Source organism: Bidens hawaiensis, unplaced genomic scaffold, assembly GCF_021521415.1.
Source record: "Bidens hawaiensis isolate Kalapana, Puna unplaced genomic scaffold, B.hawaiensis_p1.1 tig00025808_1, whole genome shotgun sequence".
Lineage (NCBI taxonomy): Eukaryota > Viridiplantae > Streptophyta > Magnoliopsida > Asterales > Asteraceae > Bidens > Bidens hawaiensis.
The window spans coordinates 319,005-332,517 of NW_027494145.1; the positions used below are offsets into that span (position 1 = coordinate 319,005).

General features: G+C 31.6%; 1 protein-coding gene across 1 annotated transcript; it reads left to right on the forward strand.

Annotated features, from left to right (window-relative positions):
- Positions 1 to 9,269: 9,269 nt before the first annotated feature.
- On the forward strand, positions 9,270 to 11,146 carry LOC143572339 (cytochrome P450 76T24-like). The gene is made up of 2 exons (XM_077057528.1): positions 9,270 to 10,147; positions 10,534 to 11,146. Exons 1-2 carry the CDS (start codon positions 9,278 to 9,280, stop codon positions 11,143 to 11,145), a joined length of 1,482 nt encoding a protein of 493 aa, XP_076913643.1. The 5' UTR covers positions 9,270 to 9,277; the 3' UTR covers position 11,146.
- The last annotated feature ends 2,367 nt before the right edge of the window (positions 11,147 to 13,513 follow it).

Consider the following 13,513-nt stretch of genomic DNA (forward strand, 5'->3'; position numbering starts at 1 on the left):
TATATACATGTATATATATATGTATATATATATATTCATAATTAATTAACAATTTTACAGTAAAAAATAAGCGGGTCATAGTTCTCACCAAACCCAATTAGGTTTTAAATCAGATTATAACATCTTATTTATTTGTAGAGCCCTTTCATCATCAAACCCTAATTATATTGTTAACTTTCTTACAATAAAGAAAATTAAAATCCAAAACATAAATATTAAAAAAGAAAAATGTAAAACAACCCCTGTAATACCGGGGGGGGGGGGGGGGGAGGGATAAAACCGTGTGTGTAGGGAGAGGATCAATAGAAAACTCATTCTTAAAGAGAAACTTATAAACTCCTAAATAATTATTTTTAATCAAAAATAAAAAAATATTTTCAAATTTCTGTTTTTACCATTATTCTTATATTTTGTTATCCTTTACTCAGAAAAAAATTAAAAAATAAAATAAAAAAAACGATGTAATGCACATACGTATTACTGTGCGATACTGTTGTATTACACATGTGTATTACTATGTATTTTTATGTTCAATAGTGTTTAATTGCTTATATTCAATATATGTATATTGTGTATGTGCAATAGTGTTATATTATACACAAAAAATAAATTAAAATAAAATAAAAGTCGATGTAATACACATGTGCGTTAATTTTGTATTACACGTATGTACTAATATGTATTCGATGTACGTATTAGTCTTATATTGCATATATACAATAGTGTGTATCAAATATTTGCAATAGTGTTTATTCTATGCAATACAACACTTTTGCATATATGTAATGCACACTATTACACATATGCACTACACCGACGAGGATACCGACAAGTGTTTTTTTTTTTGTGCACAATAACAACATATAAGATTAATGGAACAAAAGGAAACTGCAAATTTTTTTTAAAAGTTACAAATAATTCTTTATGAGATTTTAAATTTTCTCTTTAAGAGGGGTTTTTATTTGATCTCACCTATATATATATATATATATATATATATATATATATATAGGGTTAGTTTCATTTGAGAACTTAAAAAAAGTTAAGAACTTTTAGATACTCTTAAAAATCAAATATTTTTTTAACTTTTTTTATATATTAACATTATTTTAGATTTGTTTTATCATATTTTAAAAAAAAATGTTTGATTACATATATAAATCACAAGTTACACATGTGTAAAATTTATGTGATAAAAAATTTACATATGTGTAAAAAAAACATAGATATGTGTAAAAAACTAATTTTAATAATTGTAATCATAAATATAGATATTAAAAGTGATAAACTACACTCAAATATTATTAACATATAAAAATTTTTACAAAAACCGTTAGTTATTAAGAGTTCCTTCAAGTTTTTAAATAATTTAACAGTTCTTAAATGATACTCATCCTATATATATATATATTAAGTTTTCTCTTTTAGAGGATTTTTCATTTTATCTCACCCCTACACACACACACACACACACACAGGAGATTGCAAATTAAAACCGCTTTGAGTTTTAAGAACTCAACGTAACAATCTTTTTTACACATGCGTAATATATAAGTTACATATACGTAAAAGATTACAAAATTTTTTACGCATCGATTCGACTTATTACATATGTGTAACAGACGTTTAAATTTGTGTAATCACTGTAAATCATTATTCTCTCTCATACTTTAATTTTTTTAATCACATTTAATCTCAACCACTTAATCTAATCTATTTAATTAAATGTGTGGTCAAGAATGAAGTTCTTAAGTTCTTAAAAGTTAACAAGGATCTCAAAATATCCCTCCCTTATATATATATATATGGGAAATTTCAAATGAGAACCACTTTAAGTTTTAAGAACTCGAAAGAACTCAACGTAACAACTTTTTTTTTGAATTTTTTTTACACATACATAATATATGTAGGTTGCATATACGTAAAAAAATTACATAATTTTTTACGCACCGAGTTGACTTATTACATATGTGTAATGGACGTGTAAAGTTATGTAATCACTGTACATCTTTATTCTCTCTCATACTTTAATTTTTAAATCACATTTAATCTCAATCATATAATCTAATATATTTAATTAAATTTGTGGTCAAGAATCAAGTTCTTACAACTCAACAAGGTTCTCAAAATATCTCATATATATATATATATATATATATATATATATATATATATATGTGGGGGGGGTAAAATAAAAAGAGATAGTTTTCTATGAATGGTAAGAATAGATCATATCCATTGGATCATGTTAATCAATGGTTGAGATTTAAATTTACCAAAAACCGACATTGTTTCCTAGAATTACTCTTTCACCTTTATAACCGGCATAGTTTCCTAGAATTATTCTTTCACCATAGGTTATAATGCCACATGTCAAAAATCTATTGGTTCTTACCATTCTTAGAAAACTCTTTATTCTTATTTGAACCCTTTTCTACATGTGTGTGTGTGTGTGTGTGTGTGTGTGTGTGTAGGATCAGGATTATGTGAAAACTTTTTGGGAATTGAGAACTATGAGGACCATTTTGGACCACAAAAAAACCCAAAAATAAAAAAAATCATAAAACAAAAAAAACAAAATTAAAAAAAGTAAAAAAACCAAAGTTCTTATTTATCACCCCGGTTTCTAAAAAAAACCGTAAAAAAAATTCTCGGTTTAGCTAAATTAGACATATATGTATAATATGTACATATATGTACACACATGTTTTTTTCCTATACACATATGTATATTTTAAGGTAAATGATAATGTACAAATGTGTACATTACCTAACTAGAGATTAAATGAAAGTATACATATGTGTATACGTATAATACGAATTAAAAAGAAAAAAAATCGGTTTTTTTTTATTATACATATATGTATAATATGTACACACATGTTTTTTTCTATACACATATGTATAATTTAAGGTAAATAATAATGTATATATATGTACATTTCGTAACTAGAGATTAAATGAAAGTATACATATGTGTATAGGTATCATATGAATTAAAAAAAAATTCGGTTTTTTTTTATGATACCGGAATGAAATATAAGAATTTTGGTTTTTTTACTTTTTTAAAATTTTCGTTTTTTTTTTGTTTTATAAATTTTTAAATATTTTTTTAGAAGTTTTTTTTAGTGGTCCAAAATGGTTCTCAAAGTTCTCAATTTGCCAATGGTTCTCTTAGGATCCTTACCCCATATATATATATATATATATATATATATTTGTGTGTTTATATATATGTATATATATGTGTGTGTGTATATATAGGGGTGGGATTGTGGGGATTGTTTTACATTTTTGTTTTTTTAATATTTATTTTTTGGATTTTAATTTTCTTTAGTTTAAGCTAGTTAATAATATACTTAGGAGGCAAAAAAAAAACGATTTTCAATTCATTTGTATTGATAGATTATAATTCATTTGTCAAACGAATACCTCAAGTATGGAATTGGATTTCAATTCCTTTCAATTCCAATTCCTATTGAAATGTTTAAATTCCAAATCTTATGCGAATTCCAATTCAAATTCTAGTCCATTATGTGAAACGAACGCACCCTTAGTGTTTGATGATGAAATGGTTTCACAAATAAATGATATGTTATAACCCTTTTAAAAGCTATCTGAATTTGGTGACCCATGACCCCTCATTTTTTGTTTTTTAATATTTATTTTTTGGATTTTAATTTTCTTTATTATGAGAAAGTTAATAAGATATTTAGGGTTGGATGATGAAAGTGCTTCACAAATAAATGATATGTTATAACATGTTTAAAAGCTATCTGGATTTAATGACCCATGACCCGCTTATTTTTTTACTTAAAGTTGTTTCTTAATTATAAATAATATCTTTTTAGAAAAATCAGATATTATTTTTTTGTATTCCCCTATTTTATAGGATTTTCATATCAAATATTTGGTAAGATTAATTTTTAATTTAATAAGATGTTATAACCTGTTTAAGAGCTATCTGGGTTTCGTAAGACCCATATCTATGAATTAGGGTCAAATGCATGAGAAGCCTCCATTTACAAATAAAGCAATCTGGTGGCTTGAGAGAATTTAGGAAGCAACCAGAGAGCTTTTAAAGCTTTCGTTTATATATATATATATATACACACACACAGGGGTGGGACCAAATGAAAACTCATCTTAAAAAGAAAACTCAAAAGCTCCTAAAGAATTATTTTTAACTTCTTTTTAAAAAAATTTTCCTAGTTTCTTATTTTTCCATTATTCTTATATGTTGTTATTGTTCACACAAAAAAAATTGTCAGTAACCTCTTCGATGTAGTGCACATGTGTAAAAGTGTGCATTGCATATATGCAAAAGTGTTGTATTGCATAGAATACAACAGTATTGCACATATTTGATACACACTATTGTATATAGGCAATATAAGACTAATACGCACATCGAATACACATTAGTGTGTATGTGTAATACAACATTAACGCACATATGCACTACATCGACTTTTATTTTATTTATTTATTTATTTTGCATATAATACAATACTACTGCACATATACAATACATAAATATTGAATACATGCAATTAAACACTATTGAACATAAAAATACATAGAATACACATGTGTAATACAACAATATCGCACAGTAATGCGTATCTGCATTATAGCGTTTATTTATTTTTTTATTTTTTTCAAGTGAAGGGTAACAAAATATAAGAATAATAACAAAAACGGAAATTTGAAAATATTTTTTTATTTTTGATTAAAAATATTTTTTTATGAGCTTTTAAGTTTTCTCTCTAAAAATGAGTTTTCTCTTGATTCTCTCCCTATATATATACACACATATTAACACACATTATGTATTAAGGGGCTAGAATTACTCATCTTTTGAAGTTAGAAGCCCATTGATAAGAGTTAGCTTGGCATAATAAACGTATAAACTTGACTTTAGAAAAAATGGAACTTTAAAGAATAATAAAGAGGCACTTACATACATATTTCCTATTCTTAATATCATTTATTACATATTTACCGAGTCTAAAAATTTATAACATATTTCCTCTCTTTAAAACATGCATATTATATGTTTCCCCATTTCACTAAAATTAACTTAGTAAAGGACTATTTTACCCTTATTTTATCTAACATAATTTTATCAAAACTTAACTTAGAAATTTATCATACCAAACTTAGGCCATGCTACCAGAACTTGTAACTGCCGGAATAGACTGTAAATCACAAACTAAGTCAAGTCACTAAATCCACCATCATTGTTAACAATGTAACAAAGAAAGAGGGTTCTCCAAACCAGAGAGGATTTGAAATCCCATCTCTGGTTTTCTTCTCCGTCCGATCATATCGGTTTTCCGACAGCCAATAGCCACCGCAACCACGATCTGAAATCCCCTAAATAAACCTAAATATATTTCCCTCCTACTCTGATCCATCATTTCAACCAAAGAAAGATACGAAGGGGGTCGCCTAAAACAGCAAGTCTACGACTCTTTCCCTCGCCGAACTAAAAAACCCTCGAAATCAGTCAATTTTTTTGCTGCAATTCGAACGAGAAATCAAGGATTGAAATTACAGGTTGAGGCTCAAATTAGGAGAAGCGGTGGTGGTTCTAATTAGTTCTAGTTGTCGGATATGAGGGCTTACCGGAAAGGATTTGCAGGTACCGGAACTGATGAACTAGGGTTTTGGTTGTAGAAGATTAAGGCGGTGGTAGTGGTGGCCTGGTGGGTGTTTATTCAAAGCCCACGTTTGGTCTCCATCATAGAGGGTGCAAATTAATTTAATGATATGAAAAGAAGACATGTGTAAATTAATTTGTTGGTTGGGGTAATATGTAACTGATGACTTTAATAAGATAAAATATGTAAAAATCCCAGTAATAAAAGGTATACTTAAATTATACCTTTAAGTATCCCAATAAAATAAAAACTGATGGCTTTTATAAAGCATTCTCTACACTCCAAATTAATAAAAGGAGAAACTTATGTGTCAAATAGAATTTTATTTGTAAGAGTGTTTTCACAAATTAAAATAATTTAAGTTTTACAAAATTAAAAGATCTTTCAAAATTAAAGCACTTGCTTTGTTTGGATGTGTTAGACCACTTTTACTGCCAAACCTTTCAAAGTTTGTTTCACTATTTGAAATAAAAAAAATACAAAATCAAAGAAACGGGGCAAACGGTTCACCCCGCCAAACCAATTTGCAAACCACTCACTGCCACATGTCAAATTATTAGTGGACTCTTTTTTAATTTATTTTTCTTTCACATAATTAGTTTTAACTATAATATTGATTTTTTGTAATAAATTTTAATAATAAGTTTTTATAAAAAATCTAAAAATATAGTCTTGTTTAGTTTTTTTTAGCATGCCGGTATAAATTTTATTAAAATAGAGTTTAAAAAAATATTTTTTAATGTAAAATAAATATTAACCGGTGACAAAAAAGCTCAAGTAAAGATGATGAACAGACTTTGTAATACTGTACTCAACGAATAGGAAGCTTATTCAGTTATATGACTAATATGGAACGACTTCGCAATAGAAAAACTCATATTGCTTTAAAGAACGATTTAGTTGAGCATTTGTGGGAAAAATTAGCAATTTAAGGAGTTTGAAACATTTGTAAATTTACGAAAGTGACAAAAACAACAAAACTCGTCCTTTATGTTTAAACGTGTAAACATAAAGGACGAGTTTTGCTGTTTTGTCACAATCCGATGGCGATGGTGGCAATCCGGTGGCAGCGGTGGTGGCTTTCAGGAGAGAGATTGTGAAGAGAAAGAAAACAAGAAATGGGTTTTTATTAATTCTAAAATTTAACACGTATCTTCTTTTTATATTAAATAAGTATAAGAAATGTGAAAAGACACTATTGCTCTCAAGTGGGGTTCATTTGACCAGATTTAACGAGGAAAATTAACTGGGTTAGTGTCAAAGGACGTAATGTGATAGAGTTTTTAAGCATAAAGGATGTTTTCTGCCATTACTTTCGCCAAAGGGCATCCAATGAAAAACCGTGCAAACATAAATGACTAGTTTTGCTATTTTGTCTTAATTTTATATCTCAAGCTAAGATTATAATTTTTTTATCTACTTTATTGAATATGTTTGATGAACATAATTTTTTTTATCTTTTTTAAAAAATTTAAGTTAAATATACTGTTTATTTATTAAATAAAAAAATTATTTTTTATATTTCTAGTCACTTTTAATAAAAAAATAACCATTATAAGTTATATTTATTTAATAAAAATATAATGAAGATTGGGTTGCTAATGAGTGTGAAAAGTTTGATTTGGTTGGGTTGGATAGATGAAAGAGAGATAAATTAATTTTATAATAAGGATTGGGTTGGGTTAGGTTGGTTTGTGAATGAGGATAGTCAATGCTTCACATGACTCGAAAGGTTTATTGGGTTAGTGGGTAATTAAGAATTACTAGTGATGCATAATATATATAACCGTTATCAATCAACCACATACATTTGATGGATTCCACACATGAAGGTTACTTGTCAAAGGTTTTCTATCATCAACGGATCCAACTTTTTTTCATGAGGGGCGTTAATACGGGAGGCTTAACACTAATTCTAAAATTAGTGAGGTTTTCACATACGAATAATACTAAAAACAAAAATTTATGATGGACAGCCACCACTCTTTAAATATTAGGTCTGCCATTGTTAATATCCATTCATGACAAGTCACTTGCATGTGGGCATCATTTTATGTCAACCTTTGCTATTTCTAATTCTACTGCTATCTATCTACATAAATAAATATCTACCAAAAAATTGTTATGTCACTTTCTGATTGCTTCGCATTCCTTTTTAAGCCATCAGAATGCTTGATTTGTGATTTAAAACTAATCTGGCGTTTGATCTGAATTCAAATGTATGGGTCTCATCAAATCCGGATAGTCCTTCAATTGATTATAACATCTAATTTATTTATGAACATAACCCCTTAATCATAAAACAATAATTTTTGCTAGTCATGGGCCTCACCAAACCCGTATGTCCCTTAAATGGGTTATTAACATCTTATTTATTTGTGAAACAAATTCATCATCAAACCCTAATTCAATTTCTCCCATCTACATATTCTTCGTCACCGGTCTATCCTCTCCATCACCGGTTAACTTCTTATTACCACCCGCCATCGTTAACCTCCTCTCTCATGCATCAACTATCATTGTCACCTACATCAACTACTCATTTTTCATAAGACAGATATTTGTGTTCATATTTATTCGTTTAAAATAAATTATCATGTTTATGTTCGTTCGTTAAAATTCTAAAAAATCTACACATCTCTATAAAAAGAACCCAAACATTAAAAATGTAATGTATATAACAAACTAATACATGCGTATTAAATTAAAACAAAACTATGTTAAATAATAAAATACCATCATTACAAAATATAAAATTGCAAAACAATTAATAACAAAAATTTAAATAAATCTCCATAGCACGGGAGGCTCAAACTAGTTTGACATAAATACAACATAGCGTGACAATATAAACCTATTTTTAAATATATATTTATTAAACTAGTGATGCTATAAATAGAAGTTACATATATTTACGTCTATCGACTCAAAAAGCCCTTAATACAGTCTTAAAACAAATTCTTCACGGTTGGTTTCAACACATATTGTGCAGTCGAGTCAACACCTCTTTACATTGGATGATATTATTCTCGATCACTCCAAAATGAGTACGTTAAGGGTTAAAAATGTTATGAAAATAACAAAATAAAATATATAAAAAAGAAAATGCAAGCCAAACTTTGAAGGCAGTGAACTTTGAAGGCAGCGTGGGTCCGATTAAAACAACATAGTTTGATCAGAGTGGGGCATTAGAACTCTCCAAATTTAAAGAGTTCGATAGCCTAAATACAAAAAAATCATCATTATGAAAAGAAAGCTAGGTATGCACTATGCACCATCTAAAATTTAAAATCATTGTTTATTTTAGAGAAATAAACAAAAAAAATATTTTAAGTTTAGGGTTGAGTGATTTTCCTTTTTTTCAGACATTAATTACTTATACAAAAAAAATATTTTAAGTTTAGGGTTGAGTGATTTTCCTTTTTTTCAGACATTAATTACTTATACCTATATTCATGTCCCATCATTTTTACAAATGAAAGTATTAACTAATTTTTAACTTGAACGTCACACGCTCATTTTAATCTTTTATTAGTTTATATATCCCCATTCAAGTGTTGGTGTTCCTCTATAAATAGACACAAGATTGAACACAAACACAAACAAGAGAAATGGATCAACTTCTATTTCTATTTCTCTCATCCATTATCATCCTCTTCTTCCTCCTCCATGCCATTGACCTCCACCGAAAACGGAGGCTACCGCCCGGCCCTCCCGGCCTCCCTATCATCGGCAACCTCCTTGACCTTGGCCCTAAGCCACACGAGTCCCTAGACAAACTCTCCAAGAAGCACGGCCCACTTATGACCATCCGACTGGGACGCATCACCAGCGTGGTGGCATCTACCCCTGACGCCACTAGAGAAATCCTCCAACGCAATGACGAGGCATGCTCTGGTCGTGTTATCCCAGATGCAGTCTCCTGCCTACCTGACAATGACGTGGCACTTGCATGGATTCCAGCAAACGAATCGTGGCGAACCATTAGAAAAGCTCTTAGCACATATTTAACTCATCAACACAAACTCGACACCCTCCGCCACCTTCGGCAGAACGTGATGGAGGGAGTGCTAGACTTTCTTCGTCAGAAGAAAGCGGGGATAGAGATCGGAAAGCTGGCATTCGCGGTGGCATTGAACATGATGTCTAACACTTGCATGTCACAAAATGTGACCAACTATGAGTCTGATGACATAGGGGGGTTTAAGACGGCTGTGAAGACAGTAATGAAAGTGACTGGGAAGTTTAACTTAGCGGATATATTTCCGGTGTTGAAGCCGTGGGACCCGCAGAACATAGGGCGGGACGCCAAGGCGGCTTATGAGTGGTTGGATAATGTGGCAGATGGTTACATAAGTGAGAGGATAAAGCATAGAGAATCAAAGCTTCAGAGGTTTGGTGATATGTTGGATTCATTGCTGGACTATAGTGAAGCTAATGAAGCTGAGTTTACTGTCAAACACATCAAGATTTTACTTGTGGTAATTAACTACTCTTCTTAACAAATATTTAATAGCTTTCTTTGGTGTCAAATAAATTCTTCAGTACAAAAAAATAACTATTGCCCACTAGAATATTTTGTTATTTTTTAAAGGATCATAAGGTTATTGTGATCATAACTCTATGATTTTGTCTGGATGTATTGAAAATTGAAATCCTACTTGCATATATCATTTGATAATTGATAGGCAATATCACCAGAAAAATAGTATATATTTAGTTTTTTTGTTTAATACTAATTTATGCATATTTGAGAACTTGCAACAAATTAACTTATTTGTAAGGAAATACTGTTTTTATAGTTTCTACAAGATTTACAATATTTTTAAGAGAACCTCTTAATCAACAACATATTATTTAATTACAGGAATTGTTTCTAGCGGGAACAGAAACTAGTTCGAACACAACAGAATGGGCAATGACAGAATTGTTGCTTAACCCCGATATGTTCTCAAGAGTGCGTAAAGAAGTCGCCACAATAGTGGGAGAAGATGGAAAAATTCAAGAAGCCAAAATCCTTGACTTGCCTTACCTACAAGCTGTGATCAAAGAAACAATGCGACTTCATTTATCTGTGCCTTTACTAGTGCCTCATAAAACCGAAACCGATGTTAAACTAGGTAAATATAATGTGCCAAAAGGCACACAAATTCTGGTGAACGCATGGGCCATGGCACGAGACCCAAGGTATTGGGGAAACCCGTTGGGTTTCAAGCCAGAGAGGTTTTTAGAAAATGAGATCGACTATAAGGGTCAAAATTTTGAATTTATACCTTTTGGATCAGGCAGGAGGATGTGTCCGGGAATACCCTTGGCTCATAGGGTTGTTAGTTTAATGGTGGCATCGTTCGTGTATCATTTTGATTGGAAGTTGCCTCATGCTAGAGAAGAAATGGATATGAACGACGCTTTTGGTCTTACGTTAATTAGAGCGACACCTCTCATTGCTACTCCTACTCCGGTCGTACAAAATACATAAAACATGAAGTTGATATTTCTGTCATTAATTAATCAATTCTGGAACTACTGTGTACTCTCTTTTTTTCAAAATGTGTTAGTGGTAATAAGAAATAAACCTTTATGTGAAATGTTGCTTAGTTTGTTTATATTACTTTTAATGTTTTCTGTTAATTTATACATAGCAACATTTTGTATGTACTCTTGTTTTTATTTTGTTAAAAGATGGAACAATCGGTTGAACCGGTGTGTATCTGAAGGTTTAACCGGGTTGAATTGTTTACCTTGTAACTCTATATAAATATAACTTGAACTAAAAAACTAACCCAAAAGAAAAATAAAAAACGTCGCACGTGAACAATGATCGAGTCAAGTAGGAAGTTCGTACTTTGTATACGAACTTAAATCAATTACACAAGACGTAAAAAAGCAATATTGGATTTGCAAGATGTAACACCCCGACCAAAGGCGGATTATACATCGGGGCGCTACATATTGTTTCATTACTCGTGACACTATTGGGTGTCAATATTTAATAAATACATTCATTCGCGCGTGCGCAAGGTAAACACAAGATAACATAAATCAATATATTATAAGGCAAAATATTAGAACAACAAATAACTTGTCTTGATACATTTTAATCTAGGTCCAAAATAAAGAAAACTTTCTATGTGTCCACAAGCTCCGAAACAGCTACTGCAAACCTGAACATGTGTTAAAATAAACGTCAAACACTTGCGTGTTGGTGAGAAATCAAGTTTAATACAATACATAGATAACAATAAATCTGCGCTGTGACACCCGGTAAATTTCTTAATCCTATAAACTAAGTAATCAACCTAATAATTAGGTGATTGTAAAGATTAAGCGCGTGCAGTTGTTATGTGCAACCTGCGCGAGCGCACCATGTTAAGAACCAGCGTGAGCGTATGTTATATGCGCCATGCGTGAATGATTTGGCTTTATGTTTTCATGTAACTTAACGTTAATGTTGTCTATGGGTTGACCATCCCGCATAATGCTAAGGCGGGTGCATCCTAAATCGTTTATGCGCGTGCGGAAGAGAACTAACCTTCCCGCATGGCGGGAACATTGAGAGCTAGTTTGTCTGAAGCTCCAAGATGGAATTGACTTCAACATGACTGATCACTATGTTGAAATACCAAGACCTCCTGGAGAATCTACAAATGAAACTCAATGTCCCTAACTGCGAGAAGGTTACGCACCTACCCGCAGCAAAGAAATGTCCTTCACGCAGAAAGCTATGCGCACAAAGTGATGCGCACAGAACACTTAGTCTATTCTCCAGTTATAAGGAGATTACTCCCGCCCGAAAGGAAACAGTAGCGTGTTTCAGAGATTTTCCACTTTTTACTGTACACTGACAAAAGTACCTGAAAAAGCACACTGTAACATGAAAAGTCAACTGTCAGCCACCCTATTCTCACCAACCCCAGACCTGCATGTTCTGTCCAAATCAAATCAAAATCTTTTATCCACCACTCCACTCTTAAGTAAATAATAATAACTTCCATACTTTATCATCATTACATTTAGATATGAAAAGATTTCAATCCCCTAAAGCAAGGGATTGTGTTCCCTTGAGTTTGCCTATAAATTTGTAACCTAAATTATCGCCCAAAACACACTTCAAAGAACTACAAACTTGCACTAATCCTCTCCCAAGCATCCGTTGTTTTCATTTCCGATCCTGTTACTAGGTAAGCCGAGAATATAACCTTGAGATCTACTTTCCAACCCTTATGTTCTCCCGTTTATTGATCTTAATATATATACTTCTTGTTATTTAATCGTATTCTAGACCTTCGATTCCGAGGCCAACACCAAGAAAACCCGAATCTCGATTAATCCCTTAACAAGAACCACAGGTGAGTCTCACAGCCCCTATTTTCACTGTTTTCACTGTTTTTAAACTACTTTCGGGGCGAGGGACACGTACTTAAATAATGTTTTATCATGGTATACTTACAAGCTATGCAAACGATTACGTGTTTAAGTTATGTTTCATGATGAGCAATGCGAACAGTTATCTATGGTATTTCGATGTTAGTGCACCAGATTCGAGTAAGTGATCACTTTACCATTGGAACTCTAAGGGTAGGGACTGCTGGTTTGATCCGCCCACTCGTAGGGGTCGCACCTCTTACACAGACGAGTGCCTAGCACGGGGCAGTACTATGGGATTGAGCCCGCTTGTAGAGGTCGCTCCTCTTACGCAGACGAGCGCCTTGTTTTCCGGCACAACGTCCGCGCGTAACCCGCGGGACGGTATTATTCGCTCGTAGTGGCAGCGCCACTTACACAGACGAGCACGATTTTTCAGAAGTGTCCGCGCGTAACCCGCGGGACAGTATTACTTGTTTCGC

Bases quoted from the DNA above. Each gene is read 5' to 3' on its own strand.
- LOC143572339 (XM_077057528.1), top strand. From the start codon at position 9,278: ATGGATCAACTTCTATTTCTATTTCTCTCATCCATTATCATCCTCTTC. The intron at 10,148-10,533 runs GTAATTAACTAC...ATTTAATTACAG, and splicing joins ACATCAAGATTTTACTTGTG to GAATTGTTTCTAGCGGGAAC.